The 24399-nt window shown below is 43.2% G+C and overlaps 1 protein-coding gene across 1 annotated transcript; it reads left to right on the top strand.

Annotated features, from left to right (window-relative positions):
- Positions 1 to 3028: 3028 nt before the first annotated feature.
- LOC100827396 (serine carboxypeptidase-like 34) lies at positions 3029 to 5619 on the top strand. The gene is made up of 10 exons (XM_024462021.1): positions 3029 to 3321; positions 3424 to 3531; positions 3628 to 3723; positions 3816 to 3908; positions 4104 to 4192; positions 4285 to 4566; positions 4669 to 4805; positions 4909 to 5004; positions 5173 to 5278; positions 5376 to 5619. Exons 1-10 carry the CDS (start codon positions 3048 to 3050, stop codon positions 5523 to 5525), a joined length of 1431 nt encoding a protein of 476 aa, XP_024317789.1. The 5' UTR covers positions 3029 to 3047; the 3' UTR covers positions 5526 to 5619.
- Positions 5620 to 24399: the final 18780 nt, after the last annotated feature.

The raw sequence follows: 24399 nt of genomic DNA, 5'->3' as shown, positions 1-24399 counted from the left end.
GAGGGAGGCGACCTCCGCTCGAGCGTGCTCCACGTTGAGGCTGACCACCACCAAGTTCTCCTCGGCACGACGGGTCTTCGCGATCACATCCTTCTGGCCCTCCTCGGCAAGGCGAGCCCTCGCCTCCATGGCCGCAAGCTCCGCCGATACCTGAGAAAGCGTATTCGGTGAAAGGGTTCCCCATCTATAAATGCCCCAGACCTCATTCGGTGAAAGGGTTCCCCTTCTATAATTCTGGCATATATCCACCATCCATCGGCTTCGCTTTTGACTCGTGACGAACACTGGTGTCTTTCTCCTGTGTTCTGCCCCTCTGGCCTCTGCCTCTTTGGTACATGTCTCCTTGTCCACCCCTAAACTGCAAGAGGACAAATTGTTGTCAACCTTGTCCCTTCATCCTCTGACCTCTCCGTCCACGTCTCGGCTCTGCCTCCAGCTCCACTGCATTGCCGTTGCCATGTTCATGCAATTTGATTCTTGCAAAGCATATCCTGAGTATGAAACAAATTTCAAGACCTTTAGTCATTTTTCCAATCTATTCTGGACTGCTATACGTCTATACCCACATTCTAAATATGAAAAATAGTTCAATTCTAGTACAAACTTGAAATATACTCAATAACATCATATTTCCTCGGTTAATCGAACATACTCTCTCCATCCGAAAATACAAGCCCCATTCTGATGATCACATGAACGAAGGAAAATGAAAATCCTCATGACTAGCGCGCGGCAGTTAGATTTTTTTTGTTTTTGGTTTAGCCAATGGTAGTGCTCGATTTTCTCTCGCAACAATGAGCAATTAAGTTATGCATGCATGCACGCCAATCTGCAATTAATATACGAGTTACAAGGAGTTTTTTGTGCTAGGGATGCGAGAGGGCAGGTAACACTTTAACTCAAGGTCTTGTATTTTTTCGAAATATCACATTTAGGATTTGACCTTATATTTCTGGATGGAGGGCGTAGTAAATCAGATTATCTCTGACAAGTGTGTGAGGCCATTGGGATGGTGCGGATGGTGGAGGGAGGCCGTGGCTGGGTATTATATCCTCAAGTTGGTCGTTAGGACATTGATGGAGAAAGATGGGAAGGTGGCCTCGAGGAAGGCAAACGCCAGCCGGAGGTTGCGTCAGGCCACCAATTGGAGGAGTTAGGGAGAGAGGAGTGTGAGACGACGATTATGGAGCAATGTTTGCATTTGGCGGCGGATGCATGGTTTCTGCTTGTTGGGACCATCTGTGGGTGAACAGTATCTTCAGCAATTAGCATGGTAGTTAACCCATTGTAGCTCATAGTCGTTCCCAACATGTTACCAGTTCATAAACTTAGAATGTATGGGTTATTGATATTATTGAGATTTGCAGGCTCTAGTTTTTCTCTTATCATGATTTGGAAAGTGAAGCTCAAATGTTTGTTTATGTTTTTACAGGACCCTGCTTCGGTTGTAAGAATCAAGGTTCTGCGAGCTTGAGACATCCAACTGACCAAGGTCTGTATGTTGGGTGTCATGTGGATTGCGAGTTCCCATTTATGTGGGATAGCATCAGTGAGGTATATATTTTAAATCAAGTGACATCTTTTTCTACTACTACATATCTCTTCACAAAATTTTCTATAATATGTATTTGATTGTATCTCACATTTTCAGGACTCCGATGGAGAGGGATAACCTAGACGATCATAGAAAATGTCTGATGGTGGACTGCTTCTCATTTTAATATCTGATCAGATGCAACTTTTATTTGGAGGACACATATGGTACGTTAAAGTAGCTGTAGTTACTTTTAGTATGAACTAGAATAATGACCCGCGCACATGCGCGGGCAGCATCTTCAAAACTTTGTCAAAAATCGATGTTTATGATGTATTTGTATTTTATAAAATCGTCGTGGCCTGGACTGCATTTCATTGAGCCCAGAGCCGGATTTGAGGCTGAACTGGGCCACTTCCAAACAGGCCCTAATCAATAATACATACAATATGTTTTTGGCACTTACGCGGAGTTGATGGTATGATTGAGGCATAAGGAATTATCATGACAAGGAGCTCAATACGAACCTACTAGCTGGTATTAGGTGCACATGTTCTATGTATAAGCATGGGAACATGCTTTATGTAATATAACGTGGTCGTCATTTGTTTTCAACCCACCTTTCTGGAATATACAACACTTTAAGGGCCATTGCCTATTTGTCTTCAAGGAAGTTCAAATAGTTACTCTGATAATCTGTACCGATCAAGTTGCATAATAAAAGAATGCAAATGATTGCCATCATCATGTCTTTATCACTTTGAGATCAGCATTACCAGTGAGTTGAATGATTCAGCTGTGCCGTCTAACTGATACTGTATCCATTGTTACACACTTGATCATGTCGTGTATTATATTCTTACAGTGTATTATATAGCGTCGTTTTCACTGCTATTCCTTTTTCCAGTGAGTGATACCTTGAGGCCGAGGAAAATGCCCATTTTGGTGCTTCGCTTAACTAAATTATTGCTTGGTTATTTGCGTACTTTTGGAGTAGGCTGCACAATCATTTTAATAGTGTGTCGCTTTCAATGTTTTTTCTTAACATATTTCAGTTCAACAGTATGTTATTCGATACATTAGCTATGTTGCAAGCATTTGTTCCCTGTCAGAAGTGTGGAACATTTAGGAAAAACTAGAATGCTCTGTTAACAGAGCAAGAAGATGCCTCAAATCCGGCCTTGGACTCGAACTTGGGTGGTAAGATTGTACACTTACACCTACAGTATCCTTAGTTGAAAAAAAAAATTATACATGGCCAATGTTTTCACTGCTGATCTTCCATACCTAACAGCAATTACCAACTCAATCCTTACTATAATGATGTAATTCTTATGAAGTGAGAACCAGGCCAATGAGAAAGGTTGAAGCCGGCCAATGACTTGATCTACTTGTCTGTTGTGTACACTCTCCACATACAGGTTTTTCTCCAGGTTTTTCACTATATAAGTACTTTGTTCCCAGGCCTTCTTCACTACAACCCCAAGCAAAAGAAAGTAAGAAACCTTGAATTATGATGGTAATCACCTTACCTTGGTTGCTACTTGTTTCTGTTTCACTGGCATTCTGTTGCCTAGCTGCAGCCAGCCTTAATGCGGCAACAATGGCGGTTCAAGAGCTCGACCTCGTCATGTCACTTCCAGGGGCGCCAAGCTGCTCATCGGCATTCAAGCAGTACTCTGGGTACGTCACGACAGACGAGCACCTCGGCAAGGCACTGTTCTATTGGTTCTTCGAGGCTGCCGACAAGCCTGACGAGAAGCCACTGGTGTTGTGGTTAAACGGAGGTTGCTAACTAACTGTGTTTGCATTCAAAATTCAGAGACTTTGTAGCTGAAAGGTGTACGTAATCTAGCTATACATCGCGTATTTTTCTGCAAATTTTGCAGGACCGGGCTGTTCTTCCGTTGGGTTTGGGCAGGCTCAGGAGCTTGGACCATTCCGTGTGAAGAAAGATGTGCCTGAGCTTGAGTTCAATCAATATGCCTGGAACAAAGGCAAGTGCAAACTTACCAACACTAACATGTCATATATAAGCCTTATCTTTACGGTAACACTGGAAGCAAGTAACTTACTGTCCAATGAACTTTCAGCTGCCAATTTGTTGTTCCTGGATTCTCCAGCCGGTGTTGGATTTTCATACACGAACACGTCATTCGAACAAGATCCACCAGGAGACAATTCAACCGGTATGTGTGCGTGACAGATGTGACTCTTTTTTTCTCAAACAAAAGTTACCCGGATTTCTGACCAAGATGACATGGCATTTCATCCTTTGCAGCACACGGTTCATACACTTTCCTGGTTAAATGGTTCCAGAGGTTCCCCCAACACAAAATGAAAGAATTCTACATAGCTGGAGAGAGCTATGCAGGTCCGCCAACTTATTCACGGATAGTTACTCCCTCCGATCCATAATAAGTGTCTCAGATTTAGTACAAAGTACAAAGTTGTACTAATCTGAGACATTTATTATGGATAGGAGGGAGTTACTAGATATTGTGCTCATAATTTTACGGTCTTTTTTTCTCAGCCGTGCATCTCTCTAATTTTCTCTGCCACTCTCTAGGACACTACATTCCCCAGCTTGCTAATCTCATCGTGGAGGAGAACAAGAAAACCTCTGAAGAAAACTACATAAACTTCAAAGGCATCCTGGTACATAATTTCTGTTATCCCAAATCCTAATTGACACGTCTCCATCGGTATCAGTCATCTGATCTCCCTGTAATCAAATCTCCTGATTCCAGATCGGGAATGCCTACATGGACGGCGACACCGACTTGCAGGGGATCGTGGACTCCGCGTGGCACCACGCCATCATCTCGGACACGCTCTACAGCACCTTCCTGAAATCCTGCAACTTCAGCATGGAGATCCTATCTGCTGACTGTGAGGCTGCCCTGGTCGAGTTCGACAGTCTCTACAAGCTCGTGGACATCTACAGCCTCTACACCCCGTACTGCGACCTCGGGTACCCGGCTTTCAACGCGTCGTCCTCCTCGGCGCAGACCAGACGGGCCAACGGCCGTGTAAGCAGCATCAGAAGTTTTCAGTCATTTCCCTCTCTCTGCATATGCGTGTCCTGACTCCTGATCAATCTTTCTGTTTAACTTTTTCATGCATGGAAACAGTCTGATTTTCTCAAGATGACAATGGGCTACGATCCATGCACACAGACGTATGCCACCGAGTATCTGAACCGTGAGGACGTGCAGAGAGCTCTGCATGCCAACACCACGGGCGTGCCGTATCCCTATGCTCTTTGCCGGTAATTTCTCCCCTATCTAAGGTTTGCTTGGACTCAGAATTTATTGTGTTCTCTTGTCAGTTTTGGCAGCTGAATGTTTTCTCGATATGCTATTTCTTTCCAGTAATTCTATCAGCAGCATATGGAAAGATTCTGACATGACGGTTGTTCCGATCGTCAAGAAGCTCGCGCAGGAAGGGCTCCGCATATGGATTTTCAGGTGAAGCCTCTGGCTCAGAAATGCTGTGCTAAGCTTCAGTCCCATGCTGATGCTGTCATCCACATTTTTGCTATGACCTGACTGTCTCTGCAGGTGTCATTTGTTTACATGACATCCTTCAACATTTACCATAATTTTTTTTTCTGTCTATCTTTTCGGGACGAGCAGCGGTGACACGGATGCGAGAATCCCTACCACCTCCACGAGGTACACTCTGAAGAAGCTCGGCCTGTCGATCAAGGAGGACTGGGCGCCATGGTTCAGCCACAAGCAGGTACTGGATGGGATGAACAAACATATAGTAACTGAATAAGTCGATGTCACTGTCTCGAGGTGGTTTTCACCCTTTGTCAATGTGCTGCTGGATGCAGGTTGGTGGATGGACAGTGGTGTATGATGGCTTAACATTTGTCACGGTGAGAGGAGCCGGGCACATGGTGCCATCCTCTCAGCCCAAGCAGGCGCTCCAGCTCTTCAAGCACTTCCTGGCCGGCAAGAACCTGCCCTCCAAGCCGTTCTAGAGATAGAACAAACCCCGGATCGATCAGCACGTTTTCTGAATAATTAAGTATCGTCCGCGTTCGTGAATAATCGATCTCAACATGATTTTGTTTTTGGACAGAAGCAGCTGGGCTCCCAGCTTGATTAATGAAATCAGAGTGGTAGAGGTTGATCTCGACATGATCAGTCAGAGGATCCACACTCATAGCAATTTTGCCTTCATGCTGCAGCATTATAGGCAATGTGTGTACTAGCTTGCATATTAGAGGCAGCAATCTCTCCAATCTCTACATGCGGTCAGTTTCCGCGCGCTCTCAGCGCTCCGGGGCTCGCAGGCGGGTGTTTCCCTTGTTCTGGATGTGTGACATCAAGTTCCTTCTAGCCCATCTAATGATTTGTGCCAGTTCGGATTTAGGGACCCACGCGTCATCGAGTTCCTGGGTTCGGCTCCGTCTGTCGTGGGTGTGTGTGCGCGGTGGCACTTTCGTGGTTTTGGTTATTCGAACGGTTCGGGCCGACGAGGGGGGGTGGGGCAGTGCTTGTGTCCAGCTGGTTGATGGGGTCAGCTTGTCATTGGGTCTTTGTTGTGGCGGTTCTTGTGCGTACGTGGCACGCGTTGGTCGGTTGCTGTTGTCGGTTCGTGCGGCACGTGTCGGGTATTTGGCGTGTCTTTATTGCTTTCCTTAATTGCATTCCCCTCTTCTTTTCTTCCGTTCCCTTTCTTCCGTGAGGGGTTCGTCTGTTTGGGGGGTGTTGCTGCTACCACCGGTTGCTCCTTTGACAGGTGCGGTGGTTCTCCTAACTCCGTTCGTCTCGCTGTTGGTGGTGGCGTTTGTTGTTGCTGTTCATCCGGACGTTCACCGGCGCTGCAGGTTCGTTCATCTGGTTGTGTTTCTGCTTGTTTGGTCTGATGGCGATTTGCTGGGTGCTTGGCGGCTCTCGCGCGTCTGGCGATGCTTATTTTATGCTCGCTTATGGTATTTGGAGGGATGATGAGGTGATTTGTATTGCTTTGGTTTAGTTCCGTTTCAATTGCTCGCGGATCTGATGTGAATGTTTTGGTTTAGGGAGGGATTGCGCGATTTGGTCGTGTGGTGGGCTGCTGCCGTGTTGCTGCTTGCTGGTTGTTTTTATGCTGATTCGCCAGGTATATGATCCTTTAGTCTTCTGGTTGTTCATTTCGCTATGTTGTTATTAGCCTTGATTTGTGGTATGTGTCTTGGCTGTCCTGGTAGATCTGTTGTCTGAATGTGTGTGTGCTTTTGGTGAGTTATTTTGGGATCTGTTTGATGTCGATGGATAGCGGCTCTCGCTGTCTGGCGATGCTTATTTCATGCTCGCTTATGGTTATTGGAGGGATGATGATGTTATCTGTATTGCTTTGGTTTAGTTACGTTTACATTGCTCGCGGATCTGATGTGAATATTTTGGTTTAGGGAGGGATTGCGCGATTTGGTCGTGTGGTGGGTTGATGTCGTGTGGCTGCTTGCTGGTTGTTTTTACGCTGATTCGCCAGGTATGTGATCATTTAGTCTTCTGGTTGTTTATCTCGCTGTGTTGTTATTAGCGTTGATTCGTGGTACGTGTTTTGGCTGTCCTGGCAGATCTGTTGTCTGAATGTGTGTGTGCTTTTGGCGAGTTATTTTGGGATCTGTTTGATGTCGATGGATAGCGTTCCTTCTTCGAGGGGCGCTGCTCGCCGCCGTCCTGGTTGTGTTGTCGCGTCTTCGGCTTCGACGCGTGGGTGTAGTGTTGGTTCTGGTGGTGTTTCTTGTTCGCGGTCTCGCTGTCGTTCGGAGTCATTCCTGCTTCTTCGACGGGGCCGAGTGGGCGGGGTCGGTGGAGTTTTGTTTCTGGTGAGACTTCTCGAGGTGGTGCTCGTCGTCGTTCCAGGTGAGCGGTTGTGTCGGTGGATTCATCGGCTTCTTCTGGCGCTGATCTTGGTGGCTGTTCTCGTCGTGGTGTTAAGCGTTCTGGTACAGTGTTTATGCTGGGCTTTGTTTGTGTTTGGTGTGTTGATTTTGTTTGTATTCCTTTACTAGGGATGTCTGATTTGTGTACCTGTAGACGCCGATTTCACGCGCGCTCGTGCAGATGTTGTACGCGCGCATTCTGTGGCAATGCCTGCTCCTCCTCCGCTTTTGTCCAGCCCTCGTCCGCCTGGTATTGGGTTATTGTTGTTGTTTATTTATGATATGTTGCTGCTTGTGTTCAGTGATTTACAGGTTTAATTGCGCTGAATGTTTCAACCTTTTTTTGGCTATGTGTTGGTTTTGTCTGTTGACGTGGGTTCTGGTAGTTATGTCGTCTACTCAATCTGAATATGTGGTTGGCTTGTCCCCGATTCCACCAGCTGTTATGGCCCGTACCATTGGTACCACGCTTTTTGTTCTGCTCTGTTTATGATTGTGTAAATTGTGGTTTGGTTTGGTGGTTAGTTTGTCTCCTTACTTGTTTTCGGTTATACTAGGTTGTTTATTTTTGCCGTGTGCTCGGGCTGCTTTTACGCGTGAGACACGCAGGAGAAGGCGTGTCGCCAGGCGTCCTTGCTTATTTGGTTAGGCATTTTTTTAAATTATTATTGTTACTATTTTTTATTTTTTATTCTTTTTTGGTTCCAGCGTGCTGTTTTCAGTGACAGTGTGTTTTTGTGAGTGTTTAGGGTTACCTCCTTGATGTATTCCTACCAACCGGTTTCCCGGGCTGTCAAAGGATTACGTTTGTTATTTGAAAGGTAGTTTCCGATGCTTCGTTGTGTTTTATCTGCTGTCTTGTTGTTGTTTGGGCGTGGTTGTGTTTGATTTATGTGGTTATAAGCGTTATTTGCATAGCACTAGCACCGCTATTGGTCTGGGGTGGAGGGGGGGGTGAGGTATTGTGTTAGGTATTGCATTAGATGGGTGCCGTTTGTCTTATTTTGAGTTTCTTGGTGGTGGACCCTGTTGTTGTTTTTTCATGCACATTTGGTGGTGTATAGGGTTTTTTTTGTTTTTAGATGCATGTATGGGTGTGTGTTTTCTTTCTAATAAGAGGTTTTAGTTTAATTACCCGTGTCCCCATTTGTGAGACTTCATCATGCACTTTTGTTGGTTGGTAGATCAATTGATTTGACGACTAAATTTTGCACTTTTCCGATGTCCACAGTTGGTTACGATGGTAGATCTTACCACGGCAGCCTTGATTATATGTGCCTTTTTTGTGGCGCTTTGTTTCGGTGTTCTGAGAGGAAAGAGCGTGGTTCTGCGGTGTCCCAAGGTACACTCGTGTACAATTTGTGTTGCAGGGGAGGCTGGATATCATTGCCTCGATATGCTGATTGGCCGTCGCCGTTGCGGGAGCTTGCTACTTTTAGTGGTGATTGTCGTTCGAAGGAGTTTATGCGGCTGATTCGGTCCTATAATTCGCTATTTGCATTCACCTCTTTGGGGGCTGACATAGACAAGAGCATTAACACTGGTGACGGTCCATATGTTTTCCGTATACATGGTGTTGTTTGTCATCGGATTGGTTCTTTGGTGCCATCTGATGGAAAGCCCCCTCGGTTTGCTCAGATGTACGTGTATGATATTGCTAATGAGTTGTCTCATCATTTAAACGTTTTTGAAGCGCCTGTGGGTAGCCGTGATTGCGCTGATCCTAATATTGTCAATTCTTTGCTGCAAATACTGAACGATCATAATGTTTTAGTCAGGACCTTTAGAGTGGCGTCTCAGCGTCTTCATTCGCCCTTCTGTTCTAATCTGGCTATTCGCATTGTTGGTTCCGATTCTGCTGATCCTAATGTTTATGGTCCTCCCATGGTTTTGCCGGTGATAGGTGTAAGTTTGATATTGTTGTGCAGCTTCAGGAAGGGCCCTTAAAGCATGTGTCTTCTTTGCACACTGCTCTAATGGCTTTGCGGTATCCACTCCTTTTTCCTTACGGGGATAAGGGATTTTACAAGGGTATTAAATTTGTTGCTGCTGGTGATAAGCCTATAGTGGGCAAAAGTGTTGTTAGCATGCTTGAGTATTATTGCTATCGGTATCATTATAGGCCTGGACAGCTGAACCCTTTTACTTGTTGTGGCCATCTTTCTGATCAGGCTAAAGTGGATGCTTATTCATGCATAGAGTTTGACAGGCTTTCATATATCAATAGGAATCAAAATAAGCTCAGGGGTGAGACTTATCAGGGTTTGTCTGATGCAGTTGGTCAGGGGGCCTCGACTGGGAAGAACGTTGGTGTGCGCATCCTTCTTCCAGTGAGTTTTATAGGTTCATGGCGTTATTTGGCTCAAAATTACCAAGATGCTATGACTATTTGCAGAGCTCATGATCCACTTGATTTGTTTGTTACCTTTACGTGTGATCCTAAATGGGATGAGGTTGCTTTGGCTCTTTCATTTGAGCCTGGGCAAGTTCATTCAGATAGGGCAGATGTATGTGCCAGGGTGTTTAAGATGAAGCTTGACGAGTTATGTGACAACATTAAGGGTGGTGCTGCTTTCGGACCCACTAGGGCCGGTAAGGACGTTGGTATTATTTTTTATTTTTTGCTTTTGGTGTGATTGTGTTGTTGTGTTGTTGACGGTATACTGAGTTTGATGACTTTATTTTTTTAATTTTTTGTTTTCTATTGTAGTTCTTTATACCGTTGCGTTTCAGAAGAGGGGTTTGCCTCATGCTCATATGCTTGTGTGGTTGGATGTAAAGTCTAATTTGGATTTTGAGAGTGGTGATGATATCTTGGCTAATTTTATAGATACTATTGTGTCTACTGAATTGCCTAATATCAATGTTGATCCTCTTGCTTATGCATTAGTAGACAAGTTTGTGGTCCATGGGCCTTGTGGACAGCTTAATCTTGGATGTCCTTGCATGAAGGATGGTGTTTGTTCTAAGAAGTATCCCAAGAGTTTTGGTCATGCAACTTTAATTGATAAGGATGGGTTTCCAGTTTATAGGCGTCGTGACGACGGGCGTTTTGTTATGAAAGGTGCTAGCCGTTTAAATAACAGGTGGGTTGTGCCTCATAATGTTGCTTTGCTTAAGAAGTATCAGGCGCATATTAACGTGCAGTGGTGTAATAAGATGAATTTGGTTAAGTACTTGTTTAAATATATTAACAAGGGTTCGGACCGAACTAAGATTAAGGTGCAAGCCTCCTGTCCTCCTGGGGCATCTGAGTCCTCGTGCATTGGGATTGATGAGGTGGAAGAGTATATTAGTTGTAGGTACCTTTGGTCTTGCGAGGCTATATGGAGCCTTTTTTCTTTCGATGTTCATGTTCGATTTCCTTCTGTCGAGAGGCTTGAGATTCATTTGCCTGGCATGAATAGGGCCACCTATAAGGAGGATGATAGTTTGAGTGACGTTGTTGGTAGACGCAATGTCAGGAAAAGTTCATGACTGAGTGGTTTGAGATGAATAAAAAACATGAGATATGCCGGGATCTTACTTATTGTGAATTTACTAGAAGGTACACTTGGTACAAGTCTAAGAAATGCTGGAAGCGTCGAGGTGGTGGTGCTAAGTTGGGTAGGATCAGGTATGTACATCCTACCACAGGCGAGTTATTCTATCTACGGATGTTGCTGATGTGTGCTCAAGGTGCTCGGAGTTTTGAGGACCTTAGTGTTGGGAATATGCCCTAGAGGCAATCATGTATGATGTAATTCCCAATGTATTCATAAATATTATTGAGTTGTCCTTGTTTGAACATCTGATATGTATCATTGAATATGTGATTTGATTGTGGAACTATGTATTCATGTTGTTCATACTAAATTGTCCTTAGTCATTGAGGTTGTGCTGGACACATAACCTAGACTAATGTGAAAGTTGGCTGATGACTCGGTTCCACTTGTCATGGGCATGGTGATGTCATTCCAGCTTACACGGACTCGGCTAAAGAGTTTAGCGAGTCGGACTGACCCATATTGAGATGCAACGAGTAGGTCGTCATTTGCATGTCTCAATCAATGTAATCCTTAGACCTGAGGTTATCGCACAATCCGAGTTGTGGATCACCAACTTAGGTTCTGTCAAACGTTGTTCCGTAACAGGGCAGTTATAAAGGCAGAGTTCGGGTTGACTGACAATCAAGCTGTGTGATGTGGATAACCAAGATGGGGTTTTGCCCCTCCGACTGGAGAGATATTCTCTGGGCCCTCTCGAGTGATATGATTCGGGAAGCATGGCCATGCGCGACTTGGTTAACTGTTAACCGGGTCGATCGACTAAGAGTTAGTCGGATGAATCGTATATCACAGATCGAGAAGAGAGTTGAACTATTAAAGGGATGACGATTAATCACCTATAGTTCGACAAGGTATATCGTGAGGCAAAAGGGACTAAGATGTATGTCACATTGGAAGGTACGTCGTCATGACTCGATGGTACTTGGGAGTCGGCACGTTCTGCTAGGAGCCGCTACCGATTGATCGATTGTGAGTCGGACTCCAATCGTGTCCAAGTCGCCATGAGCCTGTGGGGTCACACACTTAAGAGCGGGAGCAAGTATTTGGTCGGGTTGGACCCGAACTGGAATTGGGCTGACAATGCGAGTTGGACTCGCAGGGTGGATGGGCCACAAGGCTTGGAGCCCACTTCCACTCGATATATAAGCAGGGGCGTGGGATGCCTAAGGGGCACGGTTTTTCCACTCTCATGCGTTGAGAACCCTAGCCCGATTCAGTTCAACCGTCGCACCGGACCTAGCAGTCCGCCGCCGGAGCTCCTCCTCGCACGTGTGGATACCGGCAGAGGTGCTGTACGTTCAGCACTTCGACGATCGCGGGATTGGATCGGTTGGATCGGATCAAGGGACTGCACTGCATCAAGGCGCCGCATCAATAATCCGCAACTGCGCGTCTAGTGGTAATCCTCGTGGCCTTCTACCTCGGCTAGATTTTGGGAGTTCGCGTAGGAAAAGTTTTTGTTTATCTCTACGCGCCCCTTATCGTGACCAGAGTTTCCCCACGTTTCGTGACGCTTGTCGGGCACGTGGACTTCTTGGTGATGATAAGGAGTGGTCTTTTGTGTTTGATGAGACTTTGCTATGGGCTACCCCTTGCCAGCTTAGGAATCTATTTGTTACTATATTGATGTTTTGTGGTGTTGGGGATGCTTCTGATTTGTTTGAAAAGTATTGGTCCTATATTGCTCAAGATATTTTATATGGTGTAAAACGGGCCTTACGTAATCAGTCTTATTCGATGCCCGATAATCTTCTTCGGTGTCGTCGGTTAAAGCAACTGGCTGTTCTTTTTGATAAAAGTGGTGGATCGATTCTTTCTTACAATCTACCTGATGTTGATGCGGTGGTCGAAAGTTCTCATCTAAATAGGCTCGTTGCTGAGGAGACGTCTTATGATAGGGTTGTTCTTGCTCGTGAGTGGGAGTCCATGCATGGTAGGCTGAATTCTGTCAGTTGGTTGTTTACGATAGTATAATTGCTGCTGTTGACAATCGTAGCCCTGGTGTCTTTTTGGTGTCCGGTCATGGTGGAACCGGGAGGACGTTTTTATGGAGAACTATTGCTGCCAGGCTTCGGTCCCAGGGGAAGATTGTTCCTGCAGTTGCTTCTTCAGGTGTTGTTGCGTTATTGTTGCCGGGAGGCAGGACGGCTCATTCACGTTTTGTAACATCCCAAAATTTTCCCATTTTGGAATGTTAAGTAAAATAATTATTTTAAATAAAATATTGGCTTTGGAAATATTTTGCTTGTGAATTTCTGAAAGATTTGAAATTTTTAGGACTTATTTAAAAAAATTCACACCATGTTTGAATATTCAACAAAAGAGTGGATTAATATGACTATCCAAATTATACAACATGGTTGGAAAATTTATATAAGTTCAAAATATTTTATTTGGGACCATTTGCACATTATGAGTTTATCTGCACTATGCTTGGATCTTAGTAAATCCTATTTTCTTTTTGAAGGATTTATTAACATTCCAATTTGGATGCCATGACCATTTGAGAACATCGTTGAAATATTTGAATCGATTAGAAATGCTTTCCAACATTTATTTAAATGTTAAAGAGAGAGAATAATATGACTTTCCTGATTATAAGTTTGGAAAGATATTCAATGATTCACTTATGCATTTTAACCACTTTCAAAATCTTGTTTTAAAATTTCAAATCCCTTTTTTAAAGCTTTACTCATTTGAATCTTGGCTTTCACCCTCCTTTGCAAATTAGAATTTCGACCCATTTGGGTTTTGAACATAAAAGGGGTTTATTGCATTAGTGAGCTACCCCATAATTTTCAGTATTTAATTTGGAGTCGAAAAAGCGTTTTATTTCATTGTTATACAGCCCTAAAGGCAAATATATAAGCAAAACTATTTTTAAATATTTTATTTTTGAAGGAAATCAAGTCCCAGAGGCTAAAGCATTTGAGGATATGATTTTACAAATTTTCTAGAATTTATTTGGATTGATTTGGAGTTCAAAATCAAAAGTTATAAAAGAAAACAGAAAAAAAAATGGAGAAATGGACCGGCCTGGCCAAATGGGCCGAACCGGCCCAAACTCACCCGGCTGGGCCCTGCTCCTTGTCAAGCCCACCGAGCGCCCCAGCCCATCATTTTCCTCTTTTCTCTTTTTTTTTCTTCTTTTCCTTCCTTGGCTGACTCCTCCGGCCCATCTTCACCCGAGCGCCCAGCCCAGCGGCTTCGTCTTCCTCCTCGCGCACGTAAGGAAACAAACAGAGCACCCACGCCATTTCCGCCGCATTTCCCTCCTTCGATTCCTTCCTTCCCACGCGTCTTTCTTCGAAAAGAAACCACCTCGTCAATCCCCACCATCCCAGGAGCCGATTCAGTCAATCAAGCAACCGTTTCCCCTCTTAATCGCCTTTTCCAACTGCGCCGCCCCGAATGCCGCCCGTCGACATTCACGCCCCGATCTCCCTCCTCGGCCCATATAAGAAGTTTCCAAGCGCGTCACTTCGAGCTTTTGCCTCTCCTCTCTTACTCCCATATGAAAATCTTTGCCTCTAAACCCCTGTACAGCCCGGTACACCGACGTCCTTCACCGCCGGTCGCCGCCACCATTGTTGAAGGTGAGCTCTCTCCGAAAGTCCGTTCTTCAATTCCTTTCACCGGTGCACTCCCGTGACCCTCTCCTACCCCTTTGGCATGGTTATGCGAACAACCATCGACGTTGGCCATGTCTTCCCCGAGGACATGTCGACGCCACGCCCAGAGCTCTGCCCGTCGCCGTCTAGATGCCTCTCCGACCATTTCGACCACGTCACGATGTCCGCCTCGATGTCGTGCACGTCCCTAGCCTCCTCACCGACCACATCGACCCTGCCGACGACTCCTTTGCCATTTTCCGAACTCCGGCAAACTTCTTTTCGGGGAGAAAACTTTCAGCATGATCTGTTTTGATTAGCCATGTTTAGAAGCCCATATGTTTTAATCTATGAATCATTTTCGGCCTACTATTTCTGTTGTAGTTAGATCACGTCCTCCTCTATAGATCAGATCAGATTGTGTACCCCGTATCCCTCATCTTCGGTACCGCATCTTCGTTGGAAACTGCTATTCACAGCTTGTTGCTTCTAGATTAGCCACCTTTCGAAATTCTTATAAATTGTTCCATTGCTCCGTTTGGTTCCAAACCTTATGTGGTTCATCATTTAGATCCTTCTCTCCACATTAGTGTACTCGTTGCACAATTTTAGGCTTCATCTACAGAGGTGCATCTTCAATGAAAAAGCGTATCTGTTAACTGCCAGAACTTCACTATTTCAATTCCAATTCAATCCTAGCCTTTTGTCTAACCTTCTAATCTAGATTTTCTTTGCATCTATCGCGTGTTTATGATCTGATCATAGCATGTTCATCTCTTTAAACTCATTTAGATTAGTTCTCCATTCTCTAACTTGTTCCAACAACTTGGAGATTCATATCAAATTTTGATATCGTAAACCCTAGGTTCTTGATCTATCTTTTCTTGGTTTGGGTATCACTAAAAAAAATTATGTAAATATATTTCCATACCTATAAATTGCATCATGAGATTAATGTCATTGTTAGCCTCGGCATGATAATAAACTAGAGCTAATAAAATTAACTCTCATGTAACTTAGTCAATTAGCATGTATAGTTGTGTTAGCATTGCATAGATGAATTTGATGAATTCAAATTAATTACTTTATTAATTAAAATAACTAAATAATAGTAGCATATCATGCTAGAACAACACTTAACGTGATGTTTTACTATAAATCATGTTCACCTAAGATCCGTAGTGTGCATGATAGCTTTGTCCATGTTTTCATAAATACAACATGTGGGATACGAACGGTATAGTATTATTTCCTTAGTTATAATTTCTTTCTAACCATTCCCATCCTTAGCCAATTCTCTGCGATGAATTACAACACCTTTCTATTAGATTGTCCTAGTGGATCTGTCATTAAGTTTTGCCTCACATCGCCTAATAGGATGAAACCAGTGGAAAATCAAAGAGTACAACATGACCTTTGTTTCATCTTATTAGTTTTCTGTCATTAAAACCCTCTAGCACCGGTAACTTTTCAGTAGAAGTTGGTATCTTTGATCTGTCTGAATCTGACTAGCCGTTTTTGCAAGCTCAGATCTTTTTATCTGTCTGCCCTATTAAGCCAATTCCTTCTGGAATACAAATAATAGATCACCCTCTACACACCAATGCAGATTGTTCACCTTGTTCCAGTTCATATTCAATAGTGTATCTTCAGTTGAAAATTGTATCTGCTGCAGTTGGTTACTGATTAGCCACCTTCGGAGACTCGTATCTGTTGATCCGTAGTTCCAAATGAATTGATTATTTCTGTGTTGACAAGAGTACACCCAACTCTAAATTATGGACTACATTTTACACCTTCTAAAAAAAAAATTCAGTAGCCCATGATCCGTAGAACTCTCTATCTGTTAACAGCCATGCTTCATCCATCTAAGCTCCAATTCTCCCCTCTCCTTCCCTAGCCTATAGTTTTGAACCTATCTTTTGTAGTAAAGAATTTGTACTATGTTTTGATAATATTATTATGTCTTCCATGCTTTTGCATATTGTTGTTTCATTTGGAGTTATCGAACATATTGTTTATTATTGTTATTCGTTTCTTCATGATAGATCACTCGGAGTGCGATTGTAGTGATTGTGTGTCGTTTAAGAAGAAGGCTTCGACAATATTAATCAAGGCAAGTTCACTTTGATCATAAATTCTCATTACATTTCTTATTTTTAAATACTTATGCACTAGTGTTGTGTAGTTTGCATTGATAGGGATATTATTCGTATATATGCTAGCTATATTTTGTCCTAGTAGAGTAGGATACCTATGCCATTACCCTTGCACCAATTGCCATCGTAAGTAGTTCATTGCTATGCTATGTTAGTATACATGGGAGGAAATCTCAATTACCATGAAACTGGTATTGTGGAGTATTTTGGAAACCTGGCAAAAACAACTTTAATGAATCATCCTGAGTGGGCTGCTTTGAGCTTTTGAGATGTTATGCGACGTCAGGTCCATTTCTATGGGTCCCTCTGAGTCGTCTCTTCGTGGATTCAGGGAGCGTCCATGGACGTCTCCCCATGGATTCGGGGAGCGTTGCGTCGCAAATGTGGAATGCCACTCGGGGTATCAGAGACTGGACTAGTTTCCTGTTTAGTAGCTTCCAGTACAAATTGTTAGGGTTGCTAGTTTACATTCCAACATGTTTTGACTGTGGAGTTTTTTTGGGACTCTTGTATCTTCTGCCTTCCGCTGCAAGATTTTATTTTCTTTTGAGCTAACCCATGAGGTTATGCAATCTGTAAGGTATTATTAAAATTCTGGATCAATGCGATGTAATATACTTTTGACCTTTGTATCTTCATATTACATCTTGAAACTCTATGTGCTAGCGAGTCGATCCAGGGACTAGCACGGTAAACACAGAGATCGAACCCTACCCGGGGGCGGTCGCTTCACGTTTTCACATTCCTGTTGATATTGACGATACTTCTGTTTGTGGTATGGGGCGTGGTACTATGTTGGCGGATTTGGTGAAACATACTGCTCTTATATTGTGGGATGAGGCCCCTATGTCTCATAGAAAGTGCCTTGAGTGTTTGGATCGCTCTTTGAAGGACCTTTTGTCTGAAAGGCAGCCTTTGAATGGCTCCCTTCCTTTTGGTGGTCTTCCCGTGGTTCTTGGAGGCGACTTTCGTCAGGTTTTGCCTGTTATGCAAGAAGTGTTAGATGCTGCCCTTTGCAGTTCACCTTTATGGCATGATATTAGGGTGTTTAGTTTGCGCATTAACATGAGGTTGCAAGCGTCTGGTTTGTCTCCTGATGAAAGGGATGAGTTGGCTGAGTTTGCTAGCTGGGTGCTCAACGTTGGTGATAGTGTGTTGCCCCCGCAGAAACGAGAAGGTGATGATGAGAGCTCGTGGGTGTGCATACCTCCTAAATTTCTTGTCATAGGAAAGAAAAATAGGATTGCTGCAATTGTTGATGAGATATATGATAGTTTTTTGGAATGTTATGATAAGGCTTCCTACTTGGCGGATAGGGCTATTGTGTGTCCTACGAATTCTGTGGTCGATGAGGTTAATGATTATATTACAGCCATTATTCCTAGTGAGATGAGGGAATATTTGAGTGCTGATGGGATCGCGCCTTGTTCTGAGCAAGTGCCTAATATCGAAGAGTTGTATCCAGTTGAGTTTTTAAATTCCATTGCGGTTCTGAATTATCCTCAGCATCGTTTTTACAGCCATTATGTTTTTGAAGGTGTTGTGCTGACTGGTCTTACTGTTGGGCAGTCGGTATGTGTACCCAGGATAGTTCTTAACACTTCTTGTCCAAGATGGCCTTTTGTAATGCAACGACGTCAGTTTCCTGTTAGGGTTTGTTATGCAATGACAATCAGTAAGAGTCAAGGGCAAACATTGGCGAAGGTTGGGCTTTATCTTACGAGTCCCATGTTCACCCATGGTCAGTTGTATGTTGTCATTTCGCGGGTTACTTCTCCACGTGGTTTGAGGGTGCTTATTGAAGAGGAGGATGGGTGCTATGAGTGCATGACGAAGAATATTGTGTATAAAGAAGTGTTTGCAGCGCTTGGACATTAGTTTGTTTTCTGCCGACGAGTAGATGGGTGTTTAGTGCCGTTTTTTTTTGTTTGGTTTGTTGGTGCGGGCTGTGTAGGAATATTATGTATTGTTTAACGCGTTTGGAGTTTTAGGTTGGATCCTGCTATTATTATTAATATTATTGTTGCTGTTACTATTATTGCTACTATTATTGTAATTAAGATTATTCCCATTGTTATTATTGTTACTGATGGTACCGTTGTTCCCTTTTATCCTATGTGCTTTTTTTTAATCGCCATTGATAAAATTGTTGTCGCTACTGTTGCACCCATTGTTACTATTGGTACTTTTGTTATTACTACCATAATTATTGTGATATAGTGCCTTTCCTTGCGTAGGTTGACATGCTATTGTAATGATGGATTTCGTGGTGTTTAATATGCAACTATATTTACGTGTTTCATTCTTTGGTTTGTTATTCTTTTGCTATTCAGGATGGCTGCCTCGGCTTATTCTCTCTTGAAGGATATTAAAAACGAGAGACAAGATTGGCGCATTCGTGTCAGAGTTGCTCGCCTTTGGAGGCAATGGAGTACGGATAAGACATGCGATCTTCTTCGTGTGCACTTTGTTCTTGTTGACAAAAAGGTGTTCTACTTGTTTATAGTTAATTATTTACTTTCCAATATACTCGTGTTTTCGTGTCGACATTTATGAGTGTTTTTCTCTTTGTTGTTCTTTTTGTGGTTTTTCTAGGGTGAAGGAATATATGGTATTGTGGGTAAGCCTTGGTTGCCAAAATTTATTGATGCTTTGAAGGAAGGTTGTGTTTATTACCTACAGTACTTCGAGGTTACGTCAGCAAAAGAGCGATTTCGTCCTGTGCAGCATCCATTTGAGATTAGGCTTGCCAAGTGGAGTATTGTGAATGAGATCTACCCTGCTCCTGTTGATTTCCTGCTTTATACGTATAAGCTGCGTTCTTTTCAGAGTATGCTTGATAACACTGGCGACAAAACTTTCCTTGCAGGTCAGTTTGTAGTTCTTAGTATTGAATTGATCTGATGTTTTTTATCTTATTTGGTCATTTCTTCGGCTTACCTGTGTGTTTATGTTGTGCTTGGTTTATCATGGTGTTAGATTTTATTGGTATCATAGTCGGCATTTCTTCTCTGATTTTAGTTGATGTGAAAGGTCGACAGGTTCCGAAACGAATTGTTCGCCTTACGGATATGAGGGGATACCTATATTATTGTATTACTTGTGTGTTGTCTTGCACTTGAGACGAGGCTTTTTACTTTTTGTGATAACTTCTTTTTTTGGTTTTTTTTTTTGAGTTGCCAGGCAAACGGGTATATTAGCTCTTTGGGATGAAAATGCTGAACAATTGGATGCTGATGGTTTGGTGGAATCCAGTCAAAAGGAGCCTGTTATTGCTTTGGTTATGGGTTGTAGCTTCAAGATTGAGGAGTGTATGGTGCTTGACTTTGTTTTTTTTTTCCTTTTTGCTTTCTTTTTCTGGAGTCTTTCAATCTACTTGGTAACTGCTGACTCCTTGTTTTGGTTCTATTTCTAACAGCAATGCTTAGTTTATCGGCCGGTTATGGTTCTAAGATTTGCGTTAATATTGCCAATCCTGATGTTGTTTTCTTGCGTAATCGGTAAGCGCTTCTGCTTACGTAGCTTATCAGCTGTTTGTGATTTCCCATACGTGTTTGTTGTGATGATATGATATCTGGATTTTATTATTTATAGGATTGGAAGTGCGCACTATGGCATCGATTGGATCGTAGACAAGGGTCAACGATTTAGCTCTGCGGAGGTAGAGAGTGTTGATGTGGGGAACCTTGCTACCATGATACCACATGTAGTTGTGGTACTGTTTGTGCTTTTGTTTGAATCATGGTTACTTCTTTGGCTGCATTTCTTCTTGATTTTTGTACTGTTGTTGCTTGTAGAATAGGAAATTCAGGTGTGCTATACTTATCAAGGAGTTTGTTTGTGATCGAGATTGGTGGTTCCTCTCTTGTGATACATGCGCTTCTAGGGCTATGGAGGAAGGGGATGCTTATAGGTGTACAAATGTTGCGTGCAGTTCTAAAAGTGCGAGTCCTAGGTGGGGTTTTCCGTCCATGTGTATCTCTGTTATTTAATTTGTTAGTTATTTTTTGCTTTATTTTTTTCTTAATGCATTGATTCGTATTGTAGGTACAAGTTGGTTATCGTTGTTGCTGACAGTGGGGCAACTATGGAAATGGTTTTTTTGGTGATATTGCAAGGGACTTGATTGGGAAACCTGCCGATGAATTGGTGGCAGTTTCGTATGGTACTGAGGCTGGTGTTCCTGAAGAAATATCGGGATTAATTGGGAGGAAATATGTCGTTGATGTGGTTGTATCACGGTATTCTTTTCGTATGGATCATATATCTTTCCAAGTCCTTAAGTTTTATCCCGGGAGGGTGTCTTTGTACGTCGATTTCTTGTCATCATGTGCTGCGAGTGGTGGCGAGTTGCGTGCAGAATCCTTGCCATCAGGTTTGTGTTTTGTTGTATTGTTATGACGATACTGTGCTTGCTGTTGTGTGCTAGGTTTCTTCGCTGTTTTTTGATATTTCGATCTTCTGGGTTTGGCCCTTCTTTATGTGTCACGTCTTATTTGGATTTGCAAGCGATGAGGCGGGTGTCGTACTGTCAGATGCGTCGGTTGATGAGCGAGCTGGTGGGTCATCTGATTCTTCTGTGATTGTGGACGGTGCTTCTCATTCGGTGATTGCTCCTAGCAATGTTGATTCCGTGAATGATCTTTTGGAAAGTCTTTCGACGCCACCACACGATATATTGGTTTGTTCCCTGACTGAGTGATTTGGATTGTTTTCGGTCTATGTGTTGTGTATTCCGCAGTTTTTTCCTTGTTTCCTTAAGAGTGCTGATTTATGAGAAAATTGCGCAAGTTCTTTGCACACTGTATGCTGAATGTGTCTGTTGTTAGGATCCTGCGCATCTGACGGATGTGAGCGAGGTGTCCAAGAAGGGTGGGGTCAGTGTTAAAGGTGGTGGTGCAAGCAAAAGGAAAGATAAAAGGTAATTTCACTATCTGTTTTTTTTTTCCGAACGTGTGTGGTATGCGCACTATATTTATTTCGTTTGTTTGCTATTGGTAAAAATCATTCTGGTTTTATTAGGCCACGGGGTGGTGTGCTAAAGTCTGAAGTCTCGAAGAATCTATTTACGGTTGAAGATAACCCTAGTGAGTCTAAATAGTTGTTCAGGTACTGACATCTTTTCATCGTCATTTTGGTTAATTGGTGTGGTTCTTCGTGCGGCATGTTTTATGTCATGTAGTCATAATGCTCTCTAATCTCTTTTCTTTCTTTACTTGTAGCGTACCCAGTCATGCCAGGTCGCCCTGTGTTTCTGTTGTTCAGCGGTTCTGATGTTTGTTTACGAGAGACGTGGTTGTAGTAGCTGCTTCTATGGTTATAAGTGATGGCGTGGTTGTAATAGTTATGTTATGTGGTTTCTGTTGAGTCATTTCGGACCTTATTAGACAGATGTAATAATATATTAAATAGTATGAACGTGTTACTATTTGAATTACTTACTGCTTTTCTTGAGAGGTCAGTCATTGGTGAGTTTGCTGATGTTTATTTCGTTAATGCCATACGTGGTTGCTCGTTGGAGGTTCATGCGATCGTCAAGTTGGCACTAGGCTGATGGAATTTCGGAGGGATTTTGTTGCAATATATGGGTATCTAGATAGGTTTGAAGGTTTAATTCGTGTATGTGCAAGTGATGTTGATTATCGTTTTGTTTTGTTGCGATACAAACTAGACTGAAATGTTTACAGTGTCTTTGGCCCGTACAAAAGTGAGAAGGCGTGTTGTTTGGGTTGCTACGGCTCAATTTGAATGGTCTGTCTTGCGTTTGCATCATAAAAGGAATTAAGAGGGTGCGATTTTGGGATGATGGGCATTATGTTTAATGTTTACGCATGTGCAAATTGTTAGCGCGAAGGTTTATTCATTTTAGTTGTGCTATAGCTTAGGGTCTGTGAGGCCCGTAAGTTGCGTCCGCAGTTGATAGAACCTTTTAGCGAACAAAATGCGTTGGGCCCTTTTTCTGGTTCGCTATGGTGGGCCCTTTTTCTTTGTTTTTTTTTCCAGAAAACACATGTGTAAATCGTTAGTGTGAAGGTTTATTCGTCTTAATTGGGCTATAGCCTAGGGTTTGCGAGGTATGTGAGTTGTGTCCCGAGTTGACAAAGCCTTTTTAAAAGGACAAAATGCGCTGGCTCCTTTTTTTGGTTCGCTATGGTGGGTCTTTCTTTTGTTTTTCAGAAAAATGGAATGATGCAGACCTAAACTTATTGATCTTATATGTTGTTTGCAAGATATTCTTGTATTGGTTTTGGTTCAGGATTGGTACGAAAGCGACCATGCTGCTGCTAATAGGTAGACAGGAATATCTATATAGCTTTGTCCAAAATTTTGCCGAGTGCGGTCTAAGGTTTGTTAGCTATGCGAGGTGCGGCATGAGTTGGAAGGCTGTTCAGCGACCAAGATGTGAGCGATCTTTTTTCTTTTCTTTTCTTGTTCCACTCAGGCTGAGACTTTCTTTTTAATTGGTTCTTTATTAAGCTAAAATAGTATAGAACTGGCCTTGTTGATCCTGGATACTGTGCGTAAAAGGAAGATAAATGGACTAATTTCAGCTAATACTCAACACAAATAAAGTCGCATTCCTACTAATAGGTTTTATTGAAGCTTTTGTGGAACAACCATGACATTACAATTCACCCGTGCTGCTTTACCTTGAGTGCTGATTATATGGCACTTTGTCGGTGGATGATTATCGACGGATTAGTGTAGTACAGGTTGAATGAAGTGCATTCAGCTTGTCGACGTGCTTAATTAGCATATAGATTGCCCGTTTGATTCGGCTGGAGGTACAGATCCATCAACTTTGCCTACATAGCAGGCCCATTCGTGCAGTCGAGAAACATCGCCACCACTGGTTGGCATGGCAGCCATGTTGTCGTCTGATCCTGAATCATCGCTGCTGCTGATATGCGGGGCATTGCCTGTTATTATTGGAAGTCTGTCAACTACTTCATGGACATGTATGATGACATCAAAGATTAGAGTCCATCTGAAAAATGAAGCTTCAGGGATTGCGTATGATTGTTCTATGGTTTCTTCGCTCTCGGAATCGTCATCTTGCGGGATTGTGGTGCGGAATGGTTCCGGCACTTCGATCTTACTCCTTTTTGGAACCTTGGAAGGATCATGCATCGAGGATCCACCGGTGTTATGAATTTAACAAATTCACCGCCTAGCATGTTGACCATGTTACTGACGAAACCATCTTCGTAGGCGTCTTCTGGCAGGCCGTCGAGTGATATTATTGTATTGAACAGAAGTTTGGAATTCTCTGAGCGGTAAGAGCGCTTCCAGCGGCTGTATGAGACTAGGCAGCCGAGGTAGCATACATGCGTGGATTGCATTAATGCAGATGTGCATTCTTTAGAAGACTCGAAACACAGCAAGAAGTGGGCTGGTGGTGAACTCACCTTGGCTCTTATCCCACCAGAAAGGTGGCAATGCAATACGATGGCATTGATGAGGTTGTTGCTTGTGATTCTAGGTGGTGGGATTTGTGTTCCCGGACGAATCGTTGCCAGGAGCGCATGGCTTGCAAGGTTCTTCTCCGCCACTTCCATTCCTGGCGTGCAGGACACAACTATATGCCCTTCGTCGGGACAAAGCTGCGGTTCTCCGTGGTGAAATATTTCTTGTGGGAAACAGCGACTGCTGCGGATGTATG

The sequence above is a fragment of the Brachypodium distachyon genome, chromosome 3 (assembly GCF_000005505.3).
Source record: "Brachypodium distachyon strain Bd21 chromosome 3, Brachypodium_distachyon_v3.0, whole genome shotgun sequence".
Taxonomy (NCBI): domain Eukaryota; kingdom Viridiplantae; phylum Streptophyta; class Magnoliopsida; order Poales; family Poaceae; genus Brachypodium; species Brachypodium distachyon.
Note: the sequence above shows the minus strand (reverse complement) of the source record. Positions and strands in the feature narration are given on the sequence as shown.

What these genes read in the sequence shown, in the direction of transcription:
- LOC100827396 (XM_024462021.1), top strand. Translation starts at nt 3,048, where the DNA reads ATGATGGTAATCACCTTACCTTGGTTGCTACTTGTTTCTGTTTCACTG. An exon ending in GGTGTTGTGGTTAAACGGAG is followed by an intron (nt 3,322 to 3,423) that starts GTTGCTAACTAA and finishes CAAATTTTGCAG; the next exon opens with GACCGGGCTGTTCTTCCGTT. An exon ending in CTCCGCATATGGATTTTCAG is followed by an intron (nt 5,005 to 5,172) that starts GTGAAGCCTCTG and finishes CGGGACGAGCAG; the next exon opens with CGGTGACACGGATGCGAGAA.